This window comes from Dipodomys merriami, unplaced genomic scaffold (genome assembly GCF_024711535.1).
Source record: "Dipodomys merriami isolate MVZ:Mamm:240054 unplaced genomic scaffold, mDipMer1.0.p SCAF_2, whole genome shotgun sequence".
NCBI lineage: Eukaryota > Metazoa > Chordata > Mammalia > Rodentia > Heteromyidae > Dipodomys > Dipodomys merriami.
This window is the reverse complement of record NW_027203381.1, coordinates 113,556,243-113,568,770: the sequence shown is the minus strand read 5'-3', so window position 1 is coordinate 113,568,770 and position 12,528 is coordinate 113,556,243. Positions and strand designations below refer to the sequence as shown.

The 12,528-nt window shown below is 43.7% G+C and overlaps 1 protein-coding gene across 1 annotated transcript in view; it reads right to left on the bottom strand.

Moving 5' to 3' along the window:
• Positions 1 to 12,528, bottom strand: part of Hunk (hormonally up-regulated Neu-associated kinase) — a 102,917-nt gene that overhangs the window by 35,050 nt on the left and 55,339 nt on the right. The window contains exons 3-4 of the mRNA XM_070030562.1: positions 11,857 to 11,912; positions 5,916 to 6,051 (exon numbers count right to left, since the gene is read on the bottom strand). Of these exons, the coding sequence (XP_069886663.1) occupies positions 5,916 to 6,051; positions 11,857 to 11,912 (192 nt within the window). The remainder of the gene's footprint in view (positions 1 to 5,915; positions 6,052 to 11,856; positions 11,913 to 12,528) is intronic.

The following is a 12,528-nucleotide window of genomic DNA, read 5'->3' as shown; positions in this document are numbered from 1 at the left end:
GGCATGAGCCACTTTCCACCATTTGTCACTTCCTTGCTAACCTCATCACCTTACGAGTCTTACTATTATGTGGTTTCCCCAGTGTGGTTTATTAGGTTTACCCTGGAAAAGGCCAAACCAAAAGATAGAGAACAAGACCATCAGGGAGCACTACTACTCCCCGGCTAACTAGCCCAACAGGTTATCCCTCAGGTCTTTGGAACAAAGCCAGACACAGTCTTTTTATTTGTTGTTATTTTTTTTTCCAATATTAGGATTTGAGCTCAGGGCTCTTACTTCATAGGCACAGGCTCTACTGCTGAGCCATGATTTCAGCCCTGCTTTTTGTTGGTTATTTTTGAGATGAAGTCAGGCTTCTTGCCCAAGCCCATACCTGAACTGCAGTCCACCTACCTGGGTTGGCCTTGAACTGCAATCCTCCTGTTCTCAGGATTACAGAGAGGAACTACCAATACCCAGCTCAGAAACAGTCTTTTTCCCTTCTTTTGAATTCTGCTCAGCTTTACCCTGCTCAGCGTTATTTCTTATTTTATTATTTCTCGTGAGACCTCTGCCAATAGCTCCTGGCCCAGTATCTCAGCAGTGGCTGAGGATACTTTCTGAGTGGACTTAAATGCTTATCTCCAAAGCCAATCTGGAGAACAGAAAAGTCTTCTTAGAAGATTTTATTTTCCTGATGTGTGAGGCTAATATCATTCCAATGAGATTTCCTGATGGAGATGAAATGCAGTAGGATTTCCAGTCAAAACAAACCCAAAGAGACTGATTGAAATGAAGACCCTTGAGGCCTAATTCCACTTAGACGCCTCTGAATCTTCACATTCAAAGATAATAACAGGTAATCCAGCCCAGGGGCTCTGGCTTCAGTCATTCTCAGATTTCAGATACAGGCTAAAACCAGGTTCTGCTCAGAACTTAGAGAACAGTTAGGGAGACAGATACACAAAGATTCATTCCTTGCATTCTTGCTGTGTGCCCTTCTGCCCTCACAGAAGGCTCCCGGGGTTGGGAACTGAGAGCCAGAGCAGGGTTTCACCATCTTGGATTTAGATTTCGGAGAAAGAAGCAATCGACAAGCACACAAATAAGTACTATCAGAGAGTACAGGGGTAAGAAAATGCTAAATTTCTGACAAGAGTAGATTAAAGGTGACCGAGAACTTCTAAGGAAGCAGGTGAAGCTGGGCACAGATGGCTCCAGCCTACCATCTCAGCTGCTCAGGCTGAGATCTGAGAATCTCGGTTGAAGTGCAGACTGGGTAAGAAAGTCAGTAATAATCTTATCTCCAATTAATCACGGGGGGGGGGGGGAAGGTGGAAATGGAGCTTTGGCTCAGGTGGAAGAGCTATAGTCTTAAATAACAACAAAAAAACAACTCAGGGACAGCACCCAGACCCTGAGTTCTGCGTGAGAGAGAGAGAGAGAGAGAGAGAGAGAGAGTGTGTGTGTGTGTGTGTGTGTGTGTGTACTGGGGCTTAACCTCAAGGGATTGCATTCTCCCACAACCTGTCCACACAAGGCAGGTGTTCTTTCACTTGAGCCACACCTCCACTTCTAATATGTTTTTAGTTAACTGGAGATTAAGAGTCTCTTGGATTTGTCTGGTCAGGCTGGCTTTGTACTGCGATCCTCAAATCTCAGCCTCCTGAGTAGCAAGCTAGGATTACAGACAAGGACTACCAGTGTCTGGCTGGAGTCTTTAAAATCAAAAACAAAAACAAAAAGAACTCCAAATAGTTCTAGTGGTCTCAGTAGTATTTACTTGGAAATTAGTTTTGCTTTTTAATTATGTAGGGCTATTATTAAAAGAGTTTAACTCTGGATGCATGCACTTATAATTAATATTTAAATAAAAACATGAGCTTATCAATGTTTTCCCTTTCCACATCACTGTTGAGCAGAATACTGCATCTAGGACTTTTTATATTCCCTTTGTCTTTAAGGGACACAAGGCTTCCTGTCACTTAATACAGGGTCCCTTTAGGAAACAGGTTGTTGGAGTAGTATAGAGAAAGACAATGAAGGGTTTTGGTGAATGTACAAAGCAAGAGGACCAACCTTAAGACTTTCATGAACATTTCCTTCTTTGAGGAGACCTAGAGATGCCCTGCTGCTTATCCCTTTATCACAGATGGCTGCAAAGATGACCAAACCTCAAGTCACTACATGTGACAGTGGCCTTTGTCTCTCCATTATCTGGCTTGAACCACAGACAAGGTGACAAGACGCTTGGGTATTTTATTTATTTGAGACAAAGTCTTACTATGTAGTCCAGGCCAGCCTAGAGCTCACAATCCTTGAGCTTCAGCCTCCTGAGTAAAAAGATCACAGGCCTACACCACCATGGCCAGCTAAGGTGCTTGTTTTAAAGATGGTACCAGGGAATGTTAGGGTACAACCAGAACCCAGCAGGCAGTTTGATTACATCACCCCAGTGTCCATCCAAGAACCCCAGTTCTCTATGAGGAGGTAATAATCAACAGAACAAGTCACAAACTCTTAAGGAAAAACTAGCTCTCCCATCTTGGGGTCTTTCATCTACAAAATGTGAACGGTAGTACTATTGCCACTACCTGCAGAATGATCAGAGGGTCAAAGATTAAATGCTCAATAAATGTGCCATAAATGAGGCCTACTGTTTTAGGAGAGCTTGTTTTGTTTTGTTTTTGTGCTGGTGCTAGGTCTTCAACTCAGGGCCTTAGATGTTCACAGCTGGTGCTTTGCCATTTAAGCCACTTCACCCCTTCTGGCTTTCTCCAGGTTAACTGGAAATAAGAATCTCAAGGACCTTTCTGCTCAGACTGCCTTTGAACCTCAATCCCCAGATCTCAGCCTCCTAAGTAGCTAGGATTACATGATTGAACCACCAGGGCCCAGCTTATAAAAGATCTTTAAAAAAAATAAGAGGGGAAAAGACTTCAATTACATTTGTGCTCTATTACAAAAACAGTGGTGTCCAGTAGTCTCAGGAGATTGTAAAAGGGAAAGCAGATTGAGCATCTTTATTCCTCTCCCCTAGAGTCTTCCATGTTTAATATCTGGAGAAAGAGAAATCTGGTCCCTTTGACATATTGCAAGTATTCAAGAATACCAAGGGAGAAATGTGGAATGCAGTTTATAAACCTCTGTAATCCCAGAGAATTACGTGGAGTTTCAAAACATGTCCAGAATTTCCAAGTGGGTCTTTTGAAATAGGGCCCAGAGGCTCCCCAGCTTCCCCGGGGCAGACACTGGCCCAAAGAATCAGATAGCTTTAATGAAATAGTGATTGGAGACAGAGATGAAGGACAGAAACAAGTGATTGCTACCTGTGTCTTTCTAAGAAGGAACAAGTAAGGGTGAGCCACTGTTGGGTGGAATAAAGCTAAAAGGGTCCTGGAAAGTAGGAAAGACTATGTCAAAAGTAAAAGAAAACCAGCCACTGGTAGCTCACACCTGCAATTCTAGTTTCTCAGGAGGCTGAGATCTTAGGATCAGGATGGTGTTCTAAAGCTAGCCCAGGCAGATAAATCCAAGAGACTTTTATCTCCAATTAACCAGTTAATGGCTGGAAGAAGAGGTACGGCTCAAGTGATGGAGCACCAGCCATGAGCAGAAAAGGCTAAGTGATTGCTTGAGGCCCTGAATTCAAGCCCCGGTACTAATAAGGGGAAAGGGAATGGAAGGGGGAAGGAGGGAGGGGAGAAGGGGGGAAGAGGGACAAGAAGGTACACTAGCACCTGCCCTTTTTACTCCAGGGGACTCTTCCAGCATCTGTGAGTGAATCCCATAGATTTCCTTTTTTTCCCCCCCTCTTTTTCACGTCTCTCTAGAACAGCACTGCCATGAACTGAACAGACCAGTGCCAATATGTGCAGTTCTGCTGTGTATCAAAGGTGTTCGCAAGCAGTTTATTTTACCAGGCCTCAAGAGCGTCCCCTCATGGGGGCTTTGCAGAGCACCTGCAGCTGTTTATCACTTCTTGGGGTGGGTGGGGGGGAGAGGAGGACAAAAGAAAATGAAAACTGTATTTAAGTGGAAGCTGTCACAGAAAGGGCCAGCTGACCTGGAAGCAACCCCAGCACACCACAGCCAGGATGGGAAGGGAGCTGAGCTGATCCTCTGGCCAGAGGCCCCAGCCCCTGACATGGCAAAAGCCCTGCCCTAGCATCACCTCCAGCCCTCCCCTCTGCCTCCACCGGCCACCAGCTCCTCTAAGAGAATCCTACTTCAGCTTACTGGAAAGGGGCAGAGGCGGCAGGGGGCCGGCTGGATGGGAAGGAAGTTTGCAGAGGACAAGATCCTTTATTTTAGTTATGGGGTTTAACATTGAGAAACGGAGCATCTATGGTTTCCAAACATGAGGGGTTTTTTTTGTTTGTTTTTTTATCCCCTCTGGGCAAGCTGTGTGGTAGGACAGACAGCAAGGACCAATCTTTAGGCAGCTGTGGGAATCTCTCCTGACTCTGGGAGCCTGAGCCCAGAGGCCCCGCCCCAGCTCTGACAACACACATGGCTTCCCCCTCTCCCGGTACTCTGGGCTTGAAGAAAAGCTGCTTCGCCAGATTAGATCAGAAAGGGCCCAATCTCCAGGCTGAGCCTCAGCACTGGCAGCTGAGGCAGACGGTTCTATCTGTCCCCTGGAGAGTAGGACCCCAAGCTGTCACCTGCTCCCCCACCTACCAGCTCCCCTTTCCCTTCCATCAGGTACCTCCACCTTCATTCAGCACCCTGGAGGATCTCTTGGTATCTTCAATACCCCCACCCCAACCTGGTTTTATGGGGGTTTTTTTTGGGGGGGGTTGATACTCAAATTCTCCCTTTCATAACTTTCCACTAAGTATAAATGAGTCCCGAATGCCCCGTCGTCGTGGTTTTAATGACTGGGGAGAAGATAATGGAGGGGTTGACAAACTGGAAAGCAAATGGCTATGTCAGATGCTACAGGGGACAGGTACAGGGTGAGGAGAGATTTTGGGGATCTCCTTGGTTGGGAGGGTGAAGAGTCTGCAGCAATGCCAGGATTGGAGCTGGAAGGTGGGAATGAGTGAAGAGTGGGGAATGGTGTTCCAGGCAAAGGGAAGAGCAGGTGAAGCCCGGATGTAGGGAAGGGAAGGCCAGGAGTCTCTCCAGGGGGTGAGTGGACACAAAGAGGGGAGGTGGGAAGATGCACAGTGCAGTTTTGTTGTTGTTGTTATTTTGTCTGTCGTGGGGTTGAACTCTGGGCTGGGCACTGTCCCTGAGCTCTTCAGCTCAAGGTGAGCCACAGCACCACTTCCCATTGTTTTTTTTTTTTTTTTTTTCTGGTGGTTGATTGGAGATGTGAGTTTAATGGACTTTCTTTCCCAGGGCTGCCTTCGAACAGTGGTCCTCAGATCTCTGCCTCCTGAGTAGCTAAGATTACAGCCTGTTTGCCTGCCTGCCTGCCTGCCTGCCTTCCTTCCTTCCTTCCTTCCTTCTTCCTTTTTACCTTCCTTTCTTCTTGCCTTACTTTCAATACCAGGGCTTAAATTAATGGCCTCCTACTTGCTCCACTTTCTTGCTGGTACTCTTCCACTTGAGCCATGCCTCCAGCCTAGGGTTTCTGATAGTTAATTAGAGATGGAGTCTTATGGAATTTTCTGCCTGGGCTTACTTTGAACCACAAACCTCAGATCTCAGCTTCCTGAGTAGCAGGATTCTAGACATTAACCTCCTGGCAGTTATAGCTAGGACTTGGTTTTCTTCTCTCCCAGGAAGCTCAGTGGATTTAGGTAAAGGCCATCTGACAGTGCACATAGCCTAGAAGGAGGAGAGAAGGAAAGGCACGCTCCATAGAACAGCATTGCAGCACAATTTCTAAATACATTCTCATCACACACTACGAATCACATTGTAGTAGGAAGCGGGGGAGACAGCAGGAGAGAACACTGACTTTTATGAACTCAGTAACTCACATGGACCAGACATCAATTTTGGGGCCATATTTCTTCCTGGCCAGAAGTTCTGGTGCGGCATAAGCAGGACTACCACACTGGGTGCTGAAGGGGTCCGAATAGCCCAGGATACCCGCACAGTTGCTCAAACCAAAGTCTGCAAGAAAAGAGGACAAAATCACCTCCAAATTAGAAAACATTGCAGAATCGAGAAGGAAAATAAAAAAGAAGAAGGGGAGGGGGAGGGCAGACAGCAGGAAACATTCTCTGGAGCTAACACATAATTTAACATCCCAGAGGGAAGTCAACAGCTGCAAGCCATAACCTCTGGATCTCAGTCTCCAAACAAAAGCGGGTCAGGTGGTGATTTTAACTGGAACACTTTACATCAGGCCTCCCTATAAAAATCTAGCTGGAGCTAAGCCTCTGCTGAACTGAAACATATTTCCATCAAGTCTTGTAAATGAGTCATTCAGGAAAAGGAAGGCCCTTGCTTTCTAGGACTGAGGGAGGGAGGAAGAAGGAACTCACAGAGGAGCTGGGAAGAGAGTCCACCTGCCTTTTGGTTTCCCAGTGACCAAGGCAGGGGAGATCAAGAAGACTGGTATATACATACCTATATCTATAGGTATGTGTGTGTGTGTATATATACCTATAGATATAGGTATATATATGTATACATGTAGGTGTGTGTGTATATATGTATGTATATATATATACACATACATACACACACCTATAGATATATATATAGGTATATACCAGTCTTCTTGACCTATAGACATACATATACATACACATATTTTTTTTCTGGCTGGTTCTTTCCATCATTGACTTCAGTAACATGTGATCTAGCCATTCATAACAGACCTCATCTCAATGTTTCATTTCATAATTCTTTTTATTTTTTTTTTTGGGTCCGGTCATGGGCCTGAACTCTGGGCCTGGGCGCTGTCCCTCAGCTCTTCAGCTCAGGGCTAGCACTCTACCACTTGAGCCATAGAGCCACTTCTGGCTTTTTTTCTTTATGCTAATGTGGTACTGAGGAATCGAACCCAGGGCCTCATGCATGCAAGGCAAGTGCTCTACCACTGAGCCACCTTCCCAGCCCTCATTTCATAATTCTTTTAGAAGAAATGTCTCCCAAATATACAAGGCACACAGTATGATTTGAAAAAGGGGGGGGGGGAATATGAGCCAACAATTTAAACATCCCTGTATGTTAGAGGCTGGAGAAAAAACAAAATGCCAGGAGGATGGTTGATGCCAATTAGACTGAGTGATGGTGTTTTGCTTTATTCTTGGCAGATGAATAAAAGAGAAGCTCCATCCATCTCCAGCTACTCTGGGTCTCTTATGTCTTTTGTGCTGTGTTACTTTTGATCTTAAAGATACTGCAACTGATGGGAATGGAGCCGCTGTTGGTATGATTACAGTACTTTGCTGCTATCTCGCCTGGATCTTTGTTGATCTCAGAATTAAGATCACAGGTCATCCTTTGAAGCCCAATGTAAATATTGTGGTCCCTCCCCTCGACCCCCTAGAGAAGACACCCAGACTGCCTGGCTCTTGCAGTCGGAGACTAGCTCCTTAGTCTGGAACCAAACCCTGTATTTTCTCATCGGCACTATGCATGTCTCATTACAGCATTTCCCTCCTCTTGGCATGTCTCTACCTGAAAAGGGCTTGACAGGTAATGAAAGTTGTAGGGAAGCTCAGGGGAGGAGCAGCGAGGAGCCCAGGGGGGAACTAGGGGTCACTGGGGCCACCGGGGATCCACACTAGATACCACAGGGAAATTTCCCAACAGTATGAAACTGTAACAACGGCTTTAATAGGACTCCATTCAGGCAGAGCTCTGAAATGAAGTAAGGCTTTGAAAACCATTTCAACGTTTCAGCACAGACTTTCACAACAGGGCTGGGCCAACCCACCAACCAGGAATGCTACGTGTTTGAACACTGAACTCTTGTTTTGTTGTGATTTCGGTTTTTTTCCCTCCTTTGTCCTCCTCTTCTTCTTCTTCTCCCCCTTCCCACTTCCTTTCTCAGGCCCTATACAGAAAAGCCCTTTGAGAGCCACAGAGGATCTCTGGGTCCCTCTTAGGAGATACATTACATATAACTTGAGGGACCGTTCCCAGGCCCTAGTATCTCAGACTGCAATATCACTGACAAGAAGGTATTTTTATAATAAGAAAAATCATCGTTTTAACATGGGAGGATTGCTTTCATTGTGCCTACCAGGGAAAAACTGGAAAGACAGCACCACAGGGTAAAGATGACAGTGTTGGGTGGTGACATTTGAAGGAAAGCTTCCTGAATTGTCATGTTAAAGGCCTAACTTCCCAGAAGTCCCAGGAAACACATCCCTAGATTTCTGAGGTTAAAGCAAATGGCTCCATTTCTAATGTCAGTAGGGCAGGGCAAGGGCAAAGCCTTCTTCCTTCCCTTTCCTCTAGGTTCCTGATCTATTCTACCCAGAAGGGTAGGAAAGGGAGAGATAAGAGGTAAGATGAGCCTTTGCGGTCCCTGGCAGGCCCGGCCCGAAACACATCCTAAGAAGATAAATTATCAGAGGATTTTTGAAACTAACGAGGGGAGAATTGCACGTGAAGTGACTTGGGTTAATCTGGCCAAAAGAACTTGATTAAAAATACACAGTAGAGAAATAGCCAACGTGGTTCACATTCATAATTGTAATTATTACAGTTTTACACATCTGCCTGTAATTAGAATCATGAAACTAGAGAGAAATTCGCCTTTCAGAAAGGTCACACAGGTCTGCTTCAGTTAGACTTAGTAAACACATGAGCTCATTACCGCTCCATTTTTTTTTCAGAGAGCTGGAAAATGAATCTTAAAAGAATGCCTAAGTAAATGCTATTAGCATAAAACTGTCCTCTAAGTTGTGGCTTTTCCATTTTAAGATTACATTAAATTTGCTAAACATTAACCCCCCCCCTTCTTTTTGGAAGAAGAAAAAAAAACCTGATTAAATCAAATCTTATATCAGGTAATTCTAGTTAATTTAAACATGGCTTCAGTAAATTGATTTAAACTGAATTCTTTCAAAGAAATACAAACTATTATGAGGAAACGATGATAGCTATAATCACCTCTGGAAAACAACTAGGTAATTCCTTTGAAGATAACGTGGTTCAAAGGGGTTTCAACCTACAGAGAGAATCAGTGGAGAACTTTGATCCACAGGGCCCAACCTAGAGGCAAAAAAAGCCTGCAAGATACTGGTTTATCCTCCCTGGAAATGGAGGGGAATGCAAATTCTGCCAACCAAATGTAATTCCCAGCTGCCTTCTGCAATGTGTCCTTCATTTGGAAGTTTAAGCTAGGGCTTGTTAACTTTCTCTGGTCATGAGATGGGGAGCTAATGGGAAAGTTCTGACAGGGAAATCCAATTATCACAGCTTCCTATTTAGTAGTTTGGGAAATCCTCACTTAAGTTTAATCTCTATAAATAGTGGACTGTAACCTAACTTGATATATAACTTACTCTTGTTAACAAGTACCAGAACCTCAGCCAATCACAAGTGGCCAACTGTTCAAACCTTGTAATGAAGTTCTGAGTTGTAACCCATCAGGTTCTCTGTATCTCATTTCCATTTTCTGAATGGCACTGCCATTTCTCTAGCTATCAACACAACCTGCGCTGCCCCACATTCTGGAATCACAAATCAAGCCAACTAAGATCTGAAAACTTGATTTGTTCTAAGTTTGTCTTTTAACAATTCCAATGACATGAATGCCACAGCTGTTTATATGCCAGTCCAGCAGTGGCCAGCTTGCATGAGAGAACTCTGAGGGACTTGATTCTGGTCCCCAAAAAACAACCATCAGACTTTCTAATAGGGAAACTGTCAGTGCTCATTTAGGTATGCAATTTCTTCATATTATTTGTATATGTTTCTTCTAAGAGATTTTTACCTCTCAGCCAATCTGTGAGCTCCCTATAACAGGTCTCGCATTTACAATGAATCTTCTGAGTAAATGTCTGATTAATGAGACAGTCTGTGTTCATCAGCCTTTCCTGTTCCACAGAGTAGGTTTATAAGCAATCGTCTAGGGTTACCACTGGAGAGAGCCAGCACAGAGGCAGAAAGTGAGACAGAAGAGCACGCTATGGGCAATGCTCCTTTGGCATATGGAAACCACCACCAGTGGATGGCTCCTCACTCAACCCACCGGCCTTGTCTGTATGATGGAGTGCGTTATTCTAACTTGGACTGCAATGTAAATCCATCCTTTAGTAAGCCTGTTCTCTCAAGATCTCTGCCGTTAGGACAAATCTGTCACTGTCACCTTCACATGTGCCAAAGACAAATTACAGGTCAGAAAAAAAAAAGTCTCCTTTCCTCCATTCTTTATCCTCCATCAGGAAGCTCTTTGTGAACGGCAAAGATCTCAACAAGCCGAACAGGAAAAGTATCTTTTAAGGTATCCCAGCGAGCCTCATTTCATTGTTTCTGTACTTAGTCCTCAGGATGACTGAAATGCAATAGCAAAACCATTTAACAAAAAAGAAAATCTTAGTCGGGTGCCGGTGTCTCACGCCTGTAATCCTAGTACTCAGGAGGCTGAGATCTGAGGATCCCGGCTCAAAGCCAGCCCAGGCAGGAAAGTCCGTGAAACTCTTATCTCCAATAAACCGCTAGGAAACTGGAAGTGGTACTGTGGCTTAAGTGGTAGAGGGCTCGCCTTGAGCTGAAGAGCTGAGGGACAGTGCCCAGGCCCAGAATTCAAGCCCCACGACTGACACACACAAACAAAGAATCTGCTAAGAATCGATTCTACAAAATGCTTTTGGGAGTGAAAATTGGTTTCCTCTTACTTGTTAATCATCTATAATGGAAAAACCCATCAACGTCAGTCAATGGTGCTTCACTGCCCAGACAAGAATGCTGAAGTCCTTGAGGCTTCCTGTCTGTAATTCTCGGGTCTCCTGTGTGATTCTTCACTGTCACTCCCAGGTATACGAAAAGTCACCTGATAGAAAATCTTTTCAAAGCCACGGAGGTGGCAAAAAATACTTGCATTTGAGGTGGGGATAAAAAGAAAAGAGAGGAAGAAAAGAACAGTACTGTCTAAAATCTGAGTATGAAAATTATGGCTAGTACCAACTCTATATAGGCACAATGAAACAAACAAAAACAACAACAACAAAAAACCTTCATGTTTTTTGAGAATAAGCCATTGAGTGGAGAGCCTAAATTATGAAACAATGAAGATTAAGCATCTCCAAGCTCCCTTCTCATTATTCCAGATTCTAATTGTCCTCCAGTGGTACCTATGCATAGCCACCACTCAGCCATGGGATCTATACACAGATTATATTAAAAAGAGGCTAGTTTTATTCCTCCTTTTTGGAGAGCCTTCTTAGGATCATGGAGAAGTGGAGTACAACATATAAAGCTGTGGGAAACATTTCTGAGCCGTGCTTGTTTTACTACTTTTAAGACATTTTTTTCTTATTAAATTGAATTAAAAAATCATCTCAAATAATCCCCTGCCCTCTGAACATAAGGAGAGGCTAGCTAATCCAAACCAATAGGTAGCTGATGTGGGGCTATGAAATCATTTTACAGTCAGTTTTACCCAAGGGCCTTTGCACATTCCACATATTCAGTAAAGAACAGTGAATCTAGCCTACCAGAGGATTATTTTGGATTCTAGAAGCAAAGTACATATGTACACAAAAGAATGTATTTGGCATCAAAGCCAGCTATACCCATGGCTATAAACCCTGTCATCTAATTTGTTATATCTTCTTAATTACGCTTAACTTATTTTTAAATAAATTATTAAATTCTATTAGAATTATTTTTGAAGTAAAAGAAGGTAATCTAGAAGTCCTGTCTGAGAGTTGGGTAGAGATAATTTTCAAAGGTGGGAATTAACAATACAACACTTAAAAGATAATCTTGCTTTAAAAAAAAAAGTCTTACCAATCAGCTTGATATTATTGTCTTCATCTAGCAGCAAATTTTCTATCTTCAAGTCTCTGAAATAAACAAAACATTTCAGATAAGCATTGGAAACAGTGAATGACATTTTCCTTCTGAAGAGAAATGAACTATTTTAGGCCACTGGCCACCCACCCATAAAGCTTTCTACCAAAACTAACTCAACCACTAAGCTAATATTTGTAAGACATAATACAATCACTTGTCATCCACTAAGATAAAGGTTGAACAAGGAGCTGGTGGCTCATTCCTGAAATCTTAGCTACTCAGAAGGCTGCGATCTGAGGCTGCAGTTCAAAGCTAGCCTGGGTAGGAAACCCTGAGATACTGTTATTTCCTATTAATCATCAAACGTAGGAAGTGAAGCTGTGGCTACAGAAGTAGAGCTCTAGCCTTGAGCAAAAAAAGCTCACAATGCTTATGCCCTGAGTTCAGGCCCCAAGAACAAAAAAATACAACAACAACAACAACAAAAACATGAAGGTTTGCAGAGAAGAGAAAGAACAGAGAAGGCAGAAGAAATCATGATACATGTCCTAGAGTGGGATCAAAACTGGAAGGTAGAAGTTAAATAGAGCCCAGATGAAGAGAAAGCAGAACACACTAGCACGGATGCACCGCCCCAGTAGTCAGAGAAATAAAAACATGGCCATG